The sequence below is a fragment of the Mus caroli genome, chromosome 8 (genome assembly GCF_900094665.2).
Source record: "Mus caroli chromosome 8, CAROLI_EIJ_v1.1, whole genome shotgun sequence".
Lineage (NCBI taxonomy): Eukaryota > Metazoa > Chordata > Mammalia > Rodentia > Muridae > Mus > Mus caroli.
The window spans coordinates 87013982-87034583 of record NC_034577.1 but is presented as its reverse complement, the minus strand read 5'-3'; the positions used below and the strand labels follow the sequence as shown (position 1 = coordinate 87034583).

At 46.5% G+C, this 20602-nt stretch overlaps 1 protein-coding gene across 1 annotated transcript in view; it reads right to left on the bottom strand.

Moving 5' to 3' along the window:
- Positions 1-15500, bottom strand: part of Ccdc113 (coiled-coil domain containing 113) — a 25097-nt gene extending 9597 nt beyond the window's left edge. The window contains exons 1-6 of the mRNA XM_021170598.1: positions 15333-15500; positions 13034-13160; positions 11319-11480; positions 8287-8442; positions 6540-6620; positions 3126-3281 (exon numbers count right to left, since the gene is read on the bottom strand). Coding sequence (XP_021026257.1) covers positions 3126-3281; positions 6540-6620; positions 8287-8442; positions 11319-11480; positions 13034-13160; positions 15333-15433 — 783 coding nt within the window. The 5' untranslated portion in view covers positions 15434-15500. The remainder of the gene's footprint in view (positions 1-3125; positions 3282-6539; positions 6621-8286; positions 8443-11318; positions 11481-13033; positions 13161-15332) is intronic.
- Between the last annotated feature and the right edge of the window lie 5102 nt (positions 15501-20602).

Genomic DNA, 20602 nt, shown 5'->3' with positions numbered 1-20602 from the left:
TTCCTTCCTTCCTTCCTTCCTTCCTTCCTTCCTTCCCTCCTTCTCTTCCTCCCCCTCTGTCCTCCCCCCCCCTCTTCCCACATGTCCCTGGCCAGCCTCTTTCCCTCTTTCTCTCTTCTCTCTATCCTTCTCTGCTCCCCAACCCCTTTCTCAGCTTCTACCCCTTCTCCAGCTCTCCTTCCCTTCCACCAAATAAACTCCCTTTTATACCAAGCCTGTCAACGGAGAGTCAGCGTGTGGTGCAGGGGTGAGGGCATTGTTTTGGCAGGGCTGACTATTCAGGTAGGAGGGAAGAGGAGCCAGGGAAGACATTTGCCCAGTTGTGAGAGGTAGGGCAGAACGGTCAGTGCTCTGTTGGGCCAAGAGATGCAAAGGCACTCAAGGCCAGTCACTTGAGGTCACTACAGAAAAGACAGACCCGGTGCTCCCTCCCGGGGAACAAAAGCACCTCAGATCCTGTGCTTAAAGCGAAGGCCACTCCTTGTCTCCATTTATCAGGACAGAAGTCTGGACACAACACAGGACACACCACAGTTGAATTCTTTGCCCATGAGCCCACCAGGCTGAAACCTAGGAACTGGCCAGGACCAGGGCTGGTGTCTGGGTCTTGAGGGCCTCTCATAAGCACAATGGCTGTTGGCAGAACGCATTTTCTTGAAGCCATAGCGCTGAAGGGTTTCTTCATGACTGTCGGCAGTTCATTCAACTCCTAGAGTCACCTAGGATCTCTTCCATGTTGCCCCCTCCTTCTTCAAAGCAGTGATGGAGAACTTCTGGCCCCCAAATTTCACTTAAACTTCATATCTATGACTTCGTTTTTGCAATAAATAAATAAATAAATAAATCTTTTGATGAGCTTGTGGGATGAATTGGGCCTTCTGGACACTTCCTTATCTCAAGGCCAACTTTGTCACCTAGTTACATCACAGAAATGACCCCCTGCCCAGAGTCATCACATTCCCTGTCCGGATTGGCATTCCACAGGGTATGCACCTGTGAGTGCAGCTGGGGACCTCTTAGAACGCTCTCCTTCTTCAGACACCAGGTCACTTAAGGCAGTTGAGGGTGATTCCTGGTGGCTGTAATCACAAGTGTATGCCCCGCTGGACTCACCAAGCAGGCCTCAGGGTGTGGAGTCAGAGAAAACCCCAGATCACTCACACTCGGACCTACCTAGGAGAGTCACAGAAGAAATGCAAGCGTGTCTGCCTGCACGGTCTCTCTGTATGGTCTCAGAGCTCTGCCCTGAGCATTTGGCCCTGTGCCCAGCATGCATGGGCACTGGATTTTGCCAATAGAGGGGAGTTGATCTGAATGGTTTCAACAAGGTCTCTTACTTGGGTGCTTGGTATGTGTGCCAAATGGCTCCTCCTCACCTTCCCATGACCACCAAATACACAGCCAAACTGCTGGCGGTTAGAGGTTATTTGCGGAGCACCTCCTCTGGGCAGGCCCTGTTTTCTATTGCTGGGCACACTGCACAGACCACACGAAACTCGTCCAGGAGTGAGACATGGCCCTGGCCTCTGGCAGCTGAAGTCCCTCTACCCGATGAAGCACAGCCACTCCCCCTAACAGAGCAACCATCCAATCCCAGGTGAAGTCGGACTTTCCCAAGTCACTCCTGTTCTGCCTCCATTTCTCTCACAGGAGCTGACAACTAGGACATGAGAGAAGCCGACAGGAAGAAGCAAGAGTGCCTACTCGGGCCCACCCTCAGACTCCCACAGTGCAGCTCCTTCAGCTCCATTTTTGTTCTCCTTCACAGGAAGTAGGCCTGTGGGCAGCGTTCTGACTGGCCAGCTGGGGCTGCTGCTCCCTTTTCTCCTGCAGTCTACACTGTGATCTCAGACCCATCCTACTGAGGACAGGCTCTGTAACAACCTAGCAGCTTCCCCATGGAAACCAGAGCTCTGCTGCCCCAACTCCACAAGTCCGGGCAGGCCCAGAGCTGCTGGGCTGTCTCTATGGGATAAGGTCAAGGCCCAGTGAGAGCAAAGCAAAGTCCTACCCAGCTCTCTGGGCATCAGGGACCTGGAAGTCCTGTCTCATCCTGAAGCAGCTGTCCAGATGTTATCTGAACGTGGATGGTCTTCGTGTTTATCACTTGTGAGCTTCAAGATGCTGCCTCCATAGCTCCGTGCTGTGCAGGATGAAGGAGGTCAACTGGTATGCATGCTGCGCTGGCAGGTCCCTGCTGGCTCTAATTTATGACTGGACAAAAATCTCAGCAACTTTGCTTTAGGTTGTTTTGTTGTTGTTTGTTTGTTTTTTTAATTTATAAAGGAAAATTTTGAGAAAATGTAAGTCTTGTCTCACAGAGTCAGAGTCAAATTCACTTTGTTTTGCTTGTGTGTGTGTGTGTGTGTGTGTGTGTGTGTGTGTGTGTGTGTGAATGGACTTTGGAGAAGACAGGTCAGTTTTTCTGTGTTGGTTTGACAGTGTTCTCCGTCGTTCAATTAAATGCCCGTGCTCCTCAGTGAATGCCATTCTTAGGCTGCAGGCTTCTGGGGTGAGACAAGCTCACTCATCTTGCTGGCCACTGCGGTACTTCATCACTCACAGGGTGACCAGATGGCTTGGTCTGCTGAGGACAGGCCCTATTCATGTCTATGGTCCCTGCTTAATTATTAATAGCGCCGCTCTTCTCTCCCCAAAGGCTTGCACTCGGGTGATACATAATTTAGTAGTGTTCTGATTTATAGCCGAGACTGTTTTCCTTTGCAGGGTTTTAAGTGGAGTGCTGAACACATGCCTCAATTAAATGGGGCCCTAATGTGGTTCACTTTCAAACACTGTGCATAAAAGTCACCCAGGGAATTCAAAACAAGCCAGATCTGTGTCCCTCACCCCCGATAAGTCAGGGTGGGAATACAGTAGAGACACATGTGTTCAAAAGGGGGAAGCTCTCAGGTGTGCCTCCCTTAGGATTGTGGAAGCACTAGGGGGTTGGGGGGAGGTTAGGAGAGCAGGCTTTGCCAAGTCGAGAGAAGTGGGGGGGCGGGCAGCAGGAGATGCCTACAACCTGGCTGAGCTGCTCATATTCATGGGGTCCTCCCTGAGGTGGGGCGGGTGGCTGGCTTTAGGAAGCCTGGCAGGGTGCCTGGCCCGGGGGCGGAGCTTACTTTGTAGGTGTTGAGAACCTGCAGGGTGTTCCCAGAGGCCAGCTTCAGCTGGATCAGTTCTTTGTTCCTTGCTTCAATCGTCTCCAAAAACTGAGCGTTCTCGATTTTCAGCTGCTGAAAGTCCACGTCGTGCAGGGCCTCGCCTACCTCCTCCTTCTGTGGTTCAGAAAGACAAACAGAGGCAAGATCAGGGGGCCACCGTAAGCTTAAGATCTCGCCTGGCGAGATCTCAGAGATCCACCACTGTCCTGTGACGCCATCCTGGGCACCAGCATGGCGGTATGCACTACGGCTGGCTACTTCAATGAACACAATGCCTCTGGGTCTCAAGGAACACATCCAAGGCACCACAGAAGAGTCAAAGATGGCGACTCAACGGTAAAGTGCAAAAGGGAAGAAGGAGAGCACGCAGAAGCTCTAGAGCCAGGCCAAGGGAGACTGCCCACGGGGAAAATAGAACTCCAACAAAGCTACAAAGGCAGTCTAAAAACAGGCCATTTGAACACGGTTTGGAGGAACAACCCTGTAATCCCAGCTCTTGGAAGGCTGAGGCAGGACGACTTTGGGATTGAAACCATAGTGGGCCATGTGGCAAGACTTTGTCTCGAAAGTGTGGGTTTGAGTCCCACCTTGTGTGAGAAAGCAAATAAATCCAACTTTAAACCTGGAAACCCCACAAAGGGCTGCCCAAAATTTCCCCTTCTTTGAGTCTACTTTTTTTGTTGTTTTTGTTTGTTTGTTGTTGTTTTTGTTTTTGTTTTTGTTTTGGCTTTTTGAGACAGGGTTTCTCTGTGTAGCCCTGGCTGTCCTGGAACTCACTCTGTAGACCAGGCTGGCCTCTAACTCAGACATCCACCTGCCTCTGCCTCTCAAGTGCTGGGATTAAAGGCGTACGCCACCACTGCCTGGTTTGACTCTACATTTTTGTAGCTTTGTTAGTAAAAGGGGTCCCTCTCTAAACTGTGCCTAGATCCTGACGAAGCTCATGCCCTCTTGTTTGTGGGAGCCATAGCCAGCTTTGGGGCTTCTGTTGTTCCTACCTCGATAAGTCTACTGAGATTCATAAAGCCCTGGGGTTGCTGCTTTCTCCAAATGTCACAATTTCCTTAAATCCAGATTCCATTCATCCAGCAACACTGCATAGTCTGTTTCCTGCAACCAGGGTAACCACTAAGCCTCTGACAACGTAGCTCTAGGCCCTCATATCTCTGTTACCTTTATACAGAGTTGAGCCTACCCTCCTCTCAGGGTACTACACCCCATTATCCTATAGGCTTAGGGATAGGGCTCACATCCCTGTCATCTCTGTCCAGCAATGGCATATAGGTTAAAGGCTATCCACATACTCCTCACTTCAGACTCCTTGTCATGATGCCTAAACATGAAGCCCTGGGCAGCCCTTCTTCTTTGTCTAGAGTCGCCCCCTCCTTTCTACAGTAGCCCTAGGCACAAATAACCATTCAACCTCCTCTGGCACTCACCATACTGTCTGCTACTTTCAAGTGTGGAGTTCACATTGGTGGGGCCACCTGGGGAAGGGCAGAGCAGAGCCAGTCCCTCCTTGGTCCTGCTTGTGTTTTAGGACAGCCTCGACACCCACTGAACTGACTGTCATAGACTCTTCCTCTAAGCCTGTGCCTGTGCAGGTATTTTGGGAGTCTTGCATTTCTCCTTAGTCACATTAGGGCTGCTCCAGCTTTTCGAGGTCTTCTTGGATCTTAAGTCAACCAAGCCATAGCTGCCCGGTGTGAATGTTCCTTCTAGTCCCATGGGTTCATGGCTACCTCTGATGCACATGTCATCCCAGCCCACATTGATACAGTGATTAAAAAAAAAAAAGTTGGGCAAGGAAGTGATGGGCAGTAGACCAGGTTTCAGGGTCCTTGGGCTGCCATATCAGCCCTCCGGCCTTTAATTGGGAGCCCTTGAAGTCAGCTGTTGAAATGCTTATCACTGCCCACTTCAGTGATTCCACTCAGCCACATTGATCAAAAAGCCACACATGTGTCCTAAGAATCTAAAATTCAAGCCAATTGTGTTTACACAAAGTCTCAACTTTGCCTACCCAGAAGGTTTCTTCTGGTCTGGTCGTTGCAACAAATTACTATAAACCCAGTGGCTTAACCACCTGTGGGTGTATTACTTTCCCAGTGTGGAGGCCAAAGGTCTGAATGGGTTTGATTCTAAAATCATGATGTTATCCCTACTGTATCCCTCTGGAGGCTTTAGGGCGAGCATTGCCTTGTTCTTCCCAGCTTCTGGAAGCTGCCTGTATTCCTTGGCTTGTGACCCCTTCCTATATCGCAATTATCATCACTTTGGCCTCTGCTTATAAAATTTCCTCTCACCCCCTTTCCTTTCTCTTATAAGGAGGGAAGTGATACTGGGTGCAGCAGGGTAATCATCCAAGACCATCTCCTGTGTGGATTAGCTTTAATTGTCCAATTGGCACAACCTCGAATCATCTAGGAAGAGTGTTCTCAACAAGGGTTTGTCTACATTGGTCTGGCCTGTGGGGGACTAATTGACATGGGAAGACCCAGCCCACTGTGGGTAGCATCATCCCCTAGGCCAGGGGGCCCTGAGCTGTATATTAAGGGTGCAGAAATGTGGATATGATGTGACTAGCTGCTTGCAGTCTCTGCCACCTTGACTCCCTCTCGATGAGGGACCATAACCTGGAACTATGAGTGGAAAACTATCCTTTCTGCCTTAGTTTGCTTTTTCTCACGGAACTTTATCTCAGCAGAGATGAAACTAGAACAGCTCCCCAGCTCAAGATCCATGAATTAATAACAACTGCCAAGTTCTTCTACCGTGTAAAATAACCTGTTCAAAGAGCCCAGTGTCTAGGACAGGAATAATTGTCAGGGGGAGGTGGGAAGATGGGAAGGTATACTACTTAGCGTGGTGGTTTGAATAGGAACAGTCCTCACAAACGCCTGCGTTTTGCATTCTTGGCCCATAGAAACTGGCACTAAGTGGGTGTGGCCTTGTCGGAGAAAGTGTGTCACTGTGGAGGTAGGCTTTGAGGATTCAGATTGCTCAAGCCACACCCAATGGGACAGTCTCTCTCTCTCTCTCTCTGCTGCCTTCAAATCCAGAAGTAGAACTCTCAGCTCCTTCTCCAGCACTACATCTGCCTACATGCTGTCATGCTTCCCACCGTGATGATAATGGACTGAACCTCTGAAACTGTAAGCCAGCCCCAATTCAGTGTCTTCCTTTGTAAGAGTTGCTGTGGTCATGGTCTCTCTTCACAGCAACAAAACCCTAACTAAGACACTTAGTTAACCTTTTGTTTAAAAAAAAAAGAAGAAGGAAGGAAGGAAGGAAGGAAGGAAGAAAGAAAAGAAAAGAAAAGAAAAGAAAAGAAAAGAAAAGAAAAGAAAAGAAAAGAAAAGAACCACATACCTGCCTCAATTGTGAAAGCATCTTTTTCCTTTGAACTTTGAGAGAAACATTTTTCAAACACAATTTATCCTTTATATTATCCTAAGGAAAAAAATACGAGGACATTTTAGCCAATTACTTATCTATTCCCCTGTTGCTCTGAATAATAAATCAGAAACTACAAACCAGAACTTGATCAGTGACATTTAGTCATTTCTTTCCAGCCATCTTAATTCTGCCCAAACTGGTATTGGGATGGCATTTCACTGGAAGCCAAGGCGCAGAGGAAAGTGGGTGGGCTCTGTGCCAGGGCTACAGTGCTTCTGCTTTTGGCATTGGGCGTGGTGCTACTGCAGGGCCCTTTACTGACAGCACAGTCTTGGGACTCTTTGGCCTTCTGTTTGGATGGCAGGCCGGCTGCAAATGTTTTATGGTTCATAGTGTGTTAGGATTAAGAGGCCTGCTCAACGGGTTAGCGTGCGTCATATGCTACAAAATCTCTGCAACTGAAAGTGTGCTCTCTCCTCGCCCAACTCCCCTTCCTCTCCCATGCCAGTCTGGGTCCAACACCTTACAGGAAGGAGAGGAAAAGAGAGCAGCCTGTCTTGGCCTGCAGAGATCCGACTAGTTCACACCTTTCCCCGAGGAAGCACACAGATCTTGAATCAAATCCCAAACAAGAGGAAACCAATCTGGTACTACCAATAATCAGCCTGCCTGGTTTTCTGGGGTCTTATTTTGTTTCATTTCATTTTGTTTTGTTTTTGTTGTTTTTGCTTTAATAAACAATGCACTTAAGACACATTCTGGGGGTTGGAGAGATGGCCCAGCACTTAAGAGAACTGGTTGCTTCTCTAGAGGACTCAGGTTTGATTCCCAGCACCCACATGGACGCTTTCAACCATTCATAAGTCCATTTTCAGGAGATCTGGCATTCTCTTTTTGCCTATACAAGCACCATGCATGCATGTGGTGCACAAGCATATTCATAGGCAAAACCCAAAACAAACAAGAATAACAACAAAAAGCCATACACATACAACTTTTAAAAAAAAATTTAAACACACACATTTGGAAATTTAACAATAATAATATTTTACATATGTGAGAACCATTAGGGTGGAGTGTAGGAGAAAATGCAGGCATGCCCTGGCAGCTAGCTTACTTAGCACACTGCACTTCCAAATAAGGAGCATGGTACACCATGCCTCGGAAGCCAGAACACTGAATGCTGAGGTAGCTGAAGTAGCACTGCATAGCCTGTAGTGGCCTGTGGACACGTCTGCACTCTCCAAGTCTGCTTTAATGTGCTGCTTCTGCATAGAGAGGCTGGTGGTAGGCACGAGGTATCCAATCTAAGGCAAACAGGCTAAGCAATCACAGTGGACAGGCAACCACTATGGAAGTGGTTGCTCACGTGCAGTAAAATGGATGTTGTTCCCTGAGTACATCTGCAGAGTGGTTTATCTCTGGGCCCTTTACAGACCCACAGGCATTGCTGTCTTGATGGGTGATGCCCTGTAACAACAGAGGCAGAGCAAGTGGAGGGAGCCTGCGGCACATGGGCCATTTCTCCATTCTTGTCCTAAAAACTCATTCCTTTTTTTCCCCCCTTCGAGTCAGGGTCTCTTTACATAGCCCTGGCCTACAAATAAGTATCAACAAATTATCAATAAGTAGATCAGGCTGGCCTGGAACTCAGTGAGATCTGCCCGCCTCTGACTGTCTCCTGAGGGCTTAAGCGACTCTTTAAGCGCGAGCAACTCACCCTCCGGCGGTTCATGTCCTCGATGTACTTCATCACCTTCTGAGTGGCCAAAATGCTCCCTTTCTTCTTGGATATGGTTTTCAGAATATCTTTTTCAAATTCATGCACTGCTTTCTGAACTTCATTCCACCGAATGTCGGCTTCCTCGATGATAGCCTGCGTCGGCACAAGAGAGAAGAGTTTCCAAAATGCCGCAACAGCGCCTCCTCTAAGGACGCCCATGTCCCTACTGACTTCTGCCTCAATGTAGGTGCTTCTTCTTAGGCTTAGAAAGATATCTCTGGGAAAGAACTTGATCAATGACAACCATTATTTTAAAAAACATACATACTGGACGCAGGACTTTAATCCCAGAACTATGGAGGCAGAGGCAAACAGATCTCTGAGTTCGAGGCCAGCCTGCTCTACAGAGTGAGAAAACAAACAAACAAACAAACAAACAAACAAAAAATGCCTTGGAAGTTAGAGCATCCACAGAAGCTGGCAACCAACAAAAACAAGACCAGTTATCTCTGCCACTATTTCCATGTTGGGAGTATTCCTTATCCATTAAAGGTCAAGCCATACAAAATACATAGAAAACCTGGGTGTGGTGGTGTGTGCCTGCAATCCAAGCATTTGGCAGGGGGGGATGAGGCAGGTGGACTGCTGTGAGTTTGAGGCTAGTGAGATCTGTTTCGAAACAACACAATACCACCAAAAACCTCAGCTAATACAAAGCAAGGCAAGAGTCCCACTTCAATCTAGGGAGATGAGCGTTAGGGAGAGGAGTGATCAAGCACTCTTGTACGCTGTGTAACTTGGAGAACAGACGCTGCAAACGAACATATACGCACGCACAGAAGTCCTTCTTGATCTGCGCTTCTGCGCTTTCGGTGTCTGCATAGCGGCCATTTGAAGGTAAATAAGCAGAAAATGCAAGAAATCAGTAATTCGGGTTTTAATTTGTACATCATTCTAAACATCACGATCAGATTTCCGTCCTGCCCCATCCCGGACACATGTCATCTTTTAACCGGTGAATCCTGTTATTTATGCCACCCTCCCATTAGTGGATTAGCAGTGACTCCGGTTATCCATTGACTGTGGGGAGAGGGCAGATTTCAGTGTGGGAGTCAAGTAACCCTTATTTTATTTAATAAAGGCCCCCAAATGCAAAAGAAATGTTGGCATTTTACTAACGTTCGTTGTTAAAACTATGCTGTTCTATATTGGTTATTTTAAATCATGTGCTATGCCCAGTGTTTAAGTTTAACTTTATCACATGTCTGTAGAGGAAAATATAGTATAGGGTTTGTCGCTATCCAAGGTTCTGGGACTCCACGGAATAACTTGGAGTGATATAAGGGAGAGCCGTATATTGACACAGATATTAAGCCACAGGTATACTTCATGAGAGAATCTGATAGCTCTTGAAAGAAAAGCCTTCTGTGTACAGAGAGTTATCTGAACTCTAGAGGGAGACAGATCCAAGTGTGAAGAGTAATTATTTCTGCTAAGGCCGCGGCACTGGGTTTTCAAATGCTCCTTTGGCTTATCCGCATTTCTAAAATGTTCTATAATGGGACTGGAGAGATGGCGTGGTAGGCAGGAGCGCTGGCAGCTCCTGCAGGGAACCCCCTAATGTTCCCAGCATCCACGCGTTGTCTCATAACTCTCTATAACTCCAGTCCTAGGGGACCTGACACTATCTTCTGGCCTCCATGGGCACCAGACGTGCATGTGATAAACAGACATACATGCAGGCAGATACATTCATGCTTATAAAATAAGAATAAATAAATCTTAAAAAATAAATAAAATATTCTATGACAAATATGGACTGCACTGAACACTGAAACACACACACACTTGCACGCACACTCCTTTACTCCTAAAGTTAGACGGCATCTGGGTCACACAGTAAATCGGTTTTATCCTGATTTATCAGCAAGAAATAGTGTCTTCACTTGATCTCAGACTCAGACTCCAGTCTTCCCATACCAGGCCCCTTACACGCTGCTTTTAGCCTGGTTTTCTGCTAAATTATTCTCAATGGGATCCAGCTTTCTAAGGCCTGAATGATAAAAAGAGAGAGAGAAAGGAAGGAAGGAAGGAAGGAAGGAAGGAAGGAAGGAAGGAAGGAAGGAAGAAAAGAAAAGAAAAGAAAAGAAAAGAAAAGAAANAAGAAAAGAAAAGAAAAGAAAAGAAAAGAAAAGAAAAGAAAAGAAAAGAAAAGAAAAGAAAAGAAAAGAAAAGAAAAGAAAAGAAAAGAAAAGAAAAGACCCTCTCTCTAGTTCTCAGGTCCCAAGGTCCCATTACCCTACTTGTCCTGATTCCCAAAGCAGACTCCTCAATATAAGAATTTGCTGATAGTCAGGCGTGGTGGCGCACGCCTTTAATCCCAGCACTTGGGAGGCAGAGGCAGGCAGATTTCTGAGTTCGAGGCCAGCCTGGTCTACAGAGTGAGTTCCGGGACAGCCAGTGCTACACAGAGAAACCCTGTCTCGGAAAAACAAACAAACAAACAAATAAACAAAACAACAAAAAAAAGTAATTTGCCGAGCTAGTTCCTATGTCCTTCTGTGACTCCCACCTCACCTGTTGGGCATCATATCTTATCATATCTCAGAGACAGATGATAAAATACTTAGACAATATATCTAGAGTTCACTGCCTAACATCCCAGTGAGGAGAGGGGAAGCAGAATGGTTTTATAGCAATGAGGTCATACCTGGGTGTTGAGCACATAGGGGTCGGTGATGACAGTTCAAACATTTTTCATATTTTATATTAAACAAATGTAAAGACTGTTGTACACACACACACACACACACACACACACACACACAGAGCTATTGGTAAGTTCGTAAAGAAAAGTCCTCCGTTTGCCCTTCTTGGGTTTCTTCCCGAGGACAGGCAGTGACGTGGACCCCCACAGATGGAGTGGTGGGACCCAGAGGGAAAAGGATACGTCATGATGCTGCAGGTCCCACAGGCAGTGATGTGGACACCCACAGGCAGCGTGGTGGGACTCAGAGGGAAGAGCGTACCTCGTGATGCTGCAGGTCCCGTTCCGCATTAGCCCGCATGTGCCGTATTTCATCTCTCGTGTCTTCCAGCTCCTTCTGCACAAGCTCGAGCTTTTGTTCTACAGTGAGGCTTACCGTACGGTCCAGACCTCCACGGGCCTTGGATTTACGTCTGGATCGTAACTGTAAGCCAAGCAAAAGCAAGTCAGGGTAAAGGAAGATTTGGTGATTAAAGCAATCTTGGGTAGTCACCAAAATGAGCTCTGAAACCTACAAGAAGGTTTCCTGGGTGGAGCCTGGGAAAGAAAAGAATGTTGGACATTAGGCCAGAAATGACATTTCCCAAGTCATCCTAAGCACCCGCACCCCCCCCCCCGTACTAAATACCACAAGGCTTATGTTTGGCAGTGAGTTTGAATATCTCTGATGTATCTCGAGGGTAGAAATGCTGCGGAGCAGGGTTGTAAGGCACGATCCTCTAGACTGAACTGTTGCCATCAAGAGAACAGCTCTGTCTACCTTTGAGAGTCCAGCACAACCAGGCCTGTGACATCCCCTCATCAGGAACAGGGAGGGTCGTTGACTACTTCTCCCAGCCACCTGTAGGCAATTCTGCTCTAATTGCATGAGGTCTCTAGAAGGGGCAAGGGTATATAGACTGGGATGACTGGGCAGGGGTACTTTGGTTTGTGTTGGGACCTTAGGAGGATAGGATAGTTATGATTTATATCTCCCCTGGGAAGGAATTTTAGAAATAGCCCAACTATAGGCCATGGAAATCCCAGAGCTCAGTGCTTTCAGACGAACACAGAAGAGCAATATGCCCCAGCCACCGTGTTTAGCAAAACAGACAACCCATGACTTTTCTAGGCACTTAATGGACCATAGAGGGTGGTTCAGGGAAAGTGTGAACCTCTGAGTACATTTGTTTGCCCCTCAAAGAATAGACCTACATGGATTGGCCCTTTGAGGTAAGCCTGACAGACAGGACTTCACTCATTTATGTAGCTGGATAGATCTTGTTTGCTGTTGCTGTTCTGAGACAGGGTCTCACTCTCTCTCTCTCTCCCTCTCTCTCTCTCTCTCTCTCTCTCTCTCTCTCTCTCTCTCTCTCTGTGTGTGTGTGTGTGTGTGTGTGTGTGTGTATCCCTAGCTGGCCTGGAACTCACTATGTAGACCAGGCTGACTACATAAAACTCTCAGAGATTTGCTTGCCTCTCCTTCCTGAATTCTGGGACTAAAGGCATGTGCAGCCATGCCTGGTTTCGGGTTTGTAAACTGATTCCCCAGTTGAGGGAATTTCTTTTTTTCAGTGGGAGGGTTTGAACCCAGAGCCTGGTGTCTAACAAGTAAGGATTCTACTCCTGAGCTACATTCTCAGCCCTTGGGTTTTTGTTTGAGACACGGTCATATGATGTAGCTGACCTCAAACTCTGTGCCCTTCCTTCCTCGGCCTCCCAAGTGCTGGGATCACAGGTGTGTGCCACCCTACTAACCTGCAAGGAATTCACCCATATAGATTAAGGTATCCAGAAAGAGTCTGCTACTAACTGAATGGGATTACTCACTTGAAAGAAACTAGAAAGGAAGAAATAATCAGAACATAGAAGAGAGGAAGTGCTGTGGCCATTTGACCCAAGAAGACATGACTAAGGCAGCCACACACACTCACACACACACTATATGCATTTATGGAGGCCAACAGGATGAAGTCCTGTTCACCTTTCATTGTGTACCTGTGAAAATTCTGCTGCTGTTATTTTAATATCTGACAACCGTGTCATTCGGTGGTCCCTGGGTTCCAGTCTAGAGTAATATTTCTCGAACATCTCTGTTTCTGTTTTGAGAGCAGAGTTTCCATAGCTGCAAGATAGAGGGCACATCAGTGACTTCTGTGAATAGCACCCCCGAATAATCAGTATTTAGTACATCATCGGCCACCCATGGCCTTCTGTAAGACACAGGTGTTTGTGGTACCTTCCTTTCTTCACCTACACAACAGGTATAATAACATCACCTTTCTTTAAGGGTAGTGGCGTGGGGTTCTGTGGCCTGAGGTCAGCTTTGGGCCTCGTAGTTCTGCTAGAGTATCTTAGATCTCGTGGCTATTGAGTCTAAGAAGCCACAAGATTCAGGGTGCTTTTGTTCTACTGATGACAGTTGCTGTCATCTTCAGATGTCATCTAACTCATTTGTAAAGGTTCTTCTGAACGGCCACACTCTTGAAGCTACCCACACCCACCGATCATCTCTAGATACTTCCCTTGCCTTGTGATTCTCTGTTCTTTTACCACCAGCCTCCAGTCTAGAAATTCCATTGCATGTCTATCATAAACGGAAGACGTATTTGAACAGTGGTTTTTAAACCAGCAGAGATAACATATCTAGCTTGTCTTGTATATGCCAAGATTATGGACTTTGTAACTACTTCTCATATATAAAACCTTTTATGTTTGTTTGTTTGTTTGTTTGTTTGTTAGAGGCAGGGTGTGACGGTTTGAATGAGATGACCCCCTTATGCTCATGTATTTGAATGATTAGTCTCCAGCTAGTGGAACTCTTTGGGAAGGATTGGGAGGTGTGACGCTGTTGGAAGAGGTGTGTCATTGGGGGTGGGCGTTGAGGTTTCGAAAGCCTAGGCCATTCATAGTCACCACTTGCTCTCTGCCTTGTGCTTGTGTGTTAGATGAATGCTCTCAGCTACTGCTCCAGCGCCATGTCTGCCTGTCTACTGCCATGCTTCCCACCATGATCATCATGAACTCTAACCCTCTGGAGCAGTAAGTCCCTAAATTAAATGCTTTCATCTTTAAGTTGCTTTGGTCATAGTATACCAAGGCTGACTTTGAATTCACAAAACTCCACCTACCTCACTGGTGCTGGCACTAAAGGTGCGAGCCATCATGCCCAACTTTAATGTGTGTTGTGGAGGGGGAGGTGGGTACTGGGATTGAACCCATAGCCCTGTGAATAGGCAGGGGCTAAAGCTATATCTCCAGTTCCAAAACTTTCCCCTTTCACTGCATGCACATACTCACACACATATGTACGAAAGAGGGTGACATTGAGACCTACACATACTGTCAAACTAATGCCTAAATTATAAGATTAGCACAGAAGCCAAATGGAAAACAGGAAAGCCATTACGTCTTGTCTTTTCAGCACATATTGTATTCTCGGTGGAGCCTTCCATGGGCCCGGGTCTGAATCTCTGCTGCAGGATCTTAAGGAAGAAAACTTCAGAATGTGTTTCTCTCTTAAGATGGCTGGCCGATATACAAGACTGGCAGTTATAGACACTCACAAGGAAACTTCACAAAACATGTACCTCTGAGGATGGCTGTTTCGCATACAAGACCATGGTATATAACAGACACTCACAATGGTAATTAGTAATAATCCCTCCATTCTGGTATGAACTATTTACAGATGTTTGGAACCAACACCTCTTCTGGACGCTAGAAACAGAATACTGTATAATATCAATACATTGTACACTGACTCTCAACTACATTATGGAATCCTCATATCCAGATAACCCACTGTGGAAGATGGAAAACAGACCGTGGAAAATACACAGCCCTGGGCCAATCATTCCTCAGTTCATCTCCACGCCTAAATCCTTATTCAGCCCACAAGGCCCCAAGCATATCATTTCAATAACTTAGTTTTCACTCCTCCGCCATGTTAATGTTTATCTTAATACTAACTTTGGAAAAGGGCTTAGGAGGCTACCTGATACAGACTACGAAGGTGGCTTCCCAGCACCAGGAAGACACCAAGCCAAAGCTCTAGCTTCACTAAATCCTGTCTGATCTTTGCAAGGCCAACGGCTCCCTTGCCCCTCCACCCTGTCCGGGTTCCATCAGTGGCTTGTCAGTTCAGGAGCAGGCAAGCAGCAAGGGTAACCAGGCAAACACAAGTTCTTTCTCCACTGTAATGCGATGTGTGCCCGCGGGGCTCCGCGTAGATATGAGTAGTCTGCAAACTACAGCCGAGACCTCAGAGACTCATGGTGCCCTCACGGGCCGGTACCTGAGCTCCTCTACCAGCCCGCACAGTTGGATGACTGGCAGCTCGCCTTCCTCCTCCGCCTGGGAGTCAGTGAACCCGCTGTCCGAGTCTTCCTCAGACATCACTCAGCCTATGGTGCTCTGAGAGCCTTCAGTAAGTTGTCCCGCTTCACTTCGGCCGCAACCCTGAGGCGCGTTGCCTAGACAACTGAACGCTGCTTATAGGGGTGGGGCTTCGGGTGATGCGGCCCCTCCCTTGCGCCTCGCGGTGGAGACCAAGCAAAGCTGCCTGCCTGCCTGCCTATTCAGATGCCTAATCCATCTCACTGCTCTGAGTTGGTAGTCACAACACCAGCTCCGGTTTGCCCAGTGTCTTCTCGGTCCTTGGCATCACGTTAAGCTTATTTCATGTAAATCTTTGCATGGACCCTGTAATAAAACTATTCATCCTCCTAGCCAGAAACCGCAGGTCCAGAAAGCGAGCAGCGACTCACAGAAGTCTCTGCCCCGTGGTGTAGTGAGGATTCTAATCTGTGGTCACTGCCTCACACGGAAGCTGCAGTTTTTCATTTACTGCAACGTCTCGCGTTACTCGAACAGAAAGAGAAACTGGCTGGGTTTTAAAATAGGTATCAAGACAAGTTCCTAAAGGTGTCGTGTGTCTTTAGTGTTTTGGGGTAATGTGTGGCAATTTGGGCCCTTTAATGAGATGTCAGAAAACCCAAACAAGTTGCAGGCTGGGATAACGACAGCAACAGCACTTTTTGGTACACTTAAAGGTGGTTAAGATGATAAAACTTTTTAATGGTAAATTTTATGATTTGCATTCGAAAATCACATTTTAAAAAAATACATGTAAAGTAGTGTGTGTTTCAAGGAGCGTTAAGTTTGGAAAAACATAAACCTTAACTAGCGCACATAATATATCATTAATTCTTTCTTTGTGTTGGCTTGGGAGTGTAGCCTGCTGTCGCTAAGATAAAAGGGAAAGAGCTCCCTTGAGGGAGGGAGGAAAGAGCCTTTTCACTCAAGGAATTAGAAAATGGGGCAGCTAGAGTTAAGAAGGACGAGTCCCATAGAAAGCCCCATTCTTGGCAATTTGTGGATGCAACCGTGGTGAGGGTTTGGCCAAGGGCATCAAAAGTTTTCAGAATCCCACAGTTGGAGTAAACCCCAGAGCAAATTTGACAGCTGTCAAACCCAGAATTCCACAGTTGGAAGGTAGTGCTGAAGTTTGAGGAGGTCTGTTTTCCACGATTGACTGTGTTCAAGTTGGAGGCAGGAGGTGCATGGTACCCTACCGCTGGTATCTAAACAGGGATCATCCTGACAGTAAGAAATGGACTGGTAATGGTGGCTCACAACCACCCGTAATGAGATTTGACGCCCTCTTCTGGTGCGTCTGAAGTCAGTTACAGTGTACTTAGTTACAGTGTACTTACATATAATAATAAATACATCTTTGGGCCAGAGCGAGCAGGGACTGAGCGAGCCGAGTTGACCAGAGCTGAGTGGGGCTGCCTGGAGAAAGCAGGGTTGACCGGAGCGAGCAGAGGCCCTAAAAATTCAATTCCCAACAACCACATGAAGGCTCACAGCCATCTTTACAGCTACAGTGTACTCACATACATTAAATAAATAAATAAATAAATAAATCTTTTAAAAAATGGACTGGTAGCTGCAAGTGGGTCATCTGCAATGCGTGGCATTCTCCTGTAGTTTTAATGAAGGCACTAGTAATTTGCTGAGAGGGTTTGTCTCTGAATATTTCCCAGAGGCCCTCAGCTTGCTGAAGACCCCTGCCAGTTGTCTCCAAGCCGGTTACCTTCTGCTTGGAGACCACTGGGGGCGGTGGGGGGTGAATATCAGCAGGATTTCTTTCCTGGGATTCTTTTGTAGATAATACAAAAGTATTCAATACGAAGTTCAAATAAGACCAAGCTGCAGTCTGTTTAAAACAATAAGGGGGACAACTGTGACCAAAAAAGGCCATAAAGAGACATTTTGAATTATTTTATGTGGAGTGGGGCATGGGAATGGGGAGAGAAAAGATACTGTGTATTTATTCACCCCTAGATTGCATTTGTGGTTAACACCAACTCCTAATGCCATTTTAAAGAATACACCAACACGTGCACACAACCAAGCTGAGTGTGAGTACCATCATGGGATCCCAGCATTGGTTAGTGCTGGGGGAACGGAGGTCCTTGTACTCACAGAGAAGAGAACCAGGGATGTTAATCAGGCAGGAGAGTATCCTCAATGGAGGAGACAAAAACGCCTGCATTCCATCCAGAAAGCTGAGAGTGGATTTTGTTAATGACCTGGTGACCTTCTGGCTGTCTGTGGAGGCAGACCCCCACCACCACCTTTTGCTATAGAGGCAGACCTCCCCCCCCCACACACACACTTTTGCTATGGAGGCAGACCTCCCCCACCACACACACACACTTTTGCTATAGAGGCAGACCTCCCCCACCACACACACACACTTTTGCTATAGAGGCAGACCTCCCCCCCCACACACACACACACTTTTGCTATAGAGGCAGACCTCCCACACACACACACACACACACTTTTGCTATAGAGGCAGACCTTCCCCAATTTTCCCAGGATGATTATCCCAGACTCTGCCCTCCCGAGACTAGAGGTCAGAGACCACAGAAGATTCTAGGCTTTTTTTTTTCTTTATTTTTACTTCATGTGCAGTGGTGTTTTGTCTCTATGATTGCCTGTGTGAGCATGTTGGATCCCGTGGAAGGTGAGTTACAGACAGTTGTGAGCTGCACTATGGGTGCTGGGAATTGAACCTGGGACCTCTGGAAGAACAGCAAGTGTTATTAACCACTAAGCCATCTCCCCAGCCCAATTCTAGGGCTTTTAGTTATAGAGCCCACCCTCTTGGTCACATGCACTTTATAAAGGATTTTCTATAAAGACACACCGTAAGGTTTATTGTGCACCTGGAATTGGACTGATTGGACCAATGTTGCCTGGAAACCTTTTCCCAAGCTGTACTCTGTTTTAAATAGGCTGACAATGAATCACCTGAAATTAGATTTTCCCCAAGTCTGATGCAGGTTGACGAAGTCAGCCTGTGCCTGGTTTTCATTCTTAGCTTTTCATGGGGTGGGGTGGGGGTGGGTTCAATTCCCTGTGAGACACCTGCAGGAAGCCCCGCAGGTGAGAGAGTCACAGCGGGAGAGTCAGGAAATCAAGGTTCTCCTCAGGCACACAGTGAGGTATTGGTTAGCCTGGGCTTCCCGAGGCCTAATCTCAAAAACAAACAAACAAACAAACAAACAAACAAACGGGCATTGTTGTGTTGCTTAGCAACAAGGAAACATTCTGGAAAAATGGGTCGTTAGACCATTGCATCATTGGACAAACACCATAGAGTGTACTTACACAAAGTTAGGCGGCCTACTGCATTCCTGGACTAAAGGGTATAAATATTCATAGTTCAGCCTAACTCACTCACAGCCATGATAAACAAAAGTTCCCAAGATTAAATCAAACACCAGAGAGTGATATGCGGCAGTGATTGGGTAAACAGAAACCCCAGGGAGCTGCTGCCAATATAACACAGCATACTGCTTGACAGTATGTAAACAGAAAGAATATATAATAAAATTTAAAAGTCTACGTTTTACTTAAACCAACCTAGTAGTTTACCCTCATTATTAACTATGTATAATATCCCATTGTATTGGGTTCAGTTACACCAGAAGCATCACAAACAGGCCAGTCATACATTGCACTGTGTTATGCTGGCTATAACCAGGAACATCACAAACAGGCCAGTCATGCATCGCACTGTGTTAGGCTAGCTACGGCAGTGCAGTTCCAACTTATTACTAGTTATGGGACCACACCATAGGTTTGGTCTGTTAATAGAGCTGCCCCGTGCAGCTCTTACTTAGCTGTATATGGACCACGAAGTAGTCGATGCTCAACCCTTCCTTCCTTCCTTACGGAAAGTGAATGGGGAAGCTATAACTTACCAATAAACTCCTATGTAAGTGCACAGAACTTAAAAAGCCTGGCCGGATCAAGCTGTCGATGAAGACTTTCACTGCTAACCCAAATGTAGAATGATACAGTCCCTCTGAAAATCATTTAGCAGCTTCTTGAAGATCTAAAATACTTTAACCACGTGTCCCAGTTATGCACTCTGTGATGCTCACCCAAGAGAAGGCACCTGAGTCTACCTAAAAATATCAAGTCCAAAAGACAAGAATGTTCACACAGCTTTAAAAAATTTTTAAATTTTATTTTGTGTGTGTGTGTATGTGTGTGTGTGTGTGTGCATGCACAAGCATGTGTGATCATGTTTATGCAGATGCCTGGAGACAGAGACATCATATCCCTTTGGAGATGGAGTTACAGATGGTTGTGAGACACTCAGCTTGGGTGCTAGGAAGCAAACTGAGGTCCTTGAAGGAACAATATGGGTTCCTAACTGCTGAGCTGTCTCTCCAGCCCTAGGTAACTCTGTTTTTAATAGTTTCAAACAGGAAGCAAGCCAAATGTCTACCCACAGAGAAAAGACATTGCTGGGCGTGCACGGGTCACTGCCCATCAGTAAGGTAGAAAAGTGGAGTGCTGCTTCAGGTGAGGAAACGCATAAACCCCAAAACAAGGATGTGCATGAGAAAAGTCAGGAAACACAAGGTCCATGCTGTGTAGATGCCTGTGTATGCAATTCCAAAAATACACACTGTCTATAATGACAGAAACAGATCAGTAGCTGCCTGGGGCAGGAAGATCCAGTGAAACAGGACTGTGGGAAAGACTCCATAAGAAACGGGAACATACACCATGGGTATAAATAGACTAAAGCATACCAAGTTGGTCATCATATACTTTTTAGTATATACGTTTGCTATCTATCCATCATAAATCAGTACAACTGTAAGGTAAACATACTGTCGGTTCCACTCCAGCCTTACACATTCAACCTCTCCTCCTGGCCGTGTGACAGACATGTCAAACGTCACATCTTCCCACTAAAGTCATGGTCTTTTTTTCTCTCTCCCCAAACCCACTCTTTGCACATTCTTCCTCATCTTAGATGACGCTGACTTCATCCTGCCATGAATTCAGTTCAGCAAATGGAGGAGTCATTCTAGACCATCTCTCAAGTACCCCGGCCTCTTTCACCAGATTTCGCTGGCTCTCCCTTCAACATAAATGCAGAATGTAACTTTCTTATCACTCCAGTTACCGAGGTCTAAACCACCGTCATCTGCTACCTACATGACTTCAGTTACATGTCACTGTGTACTT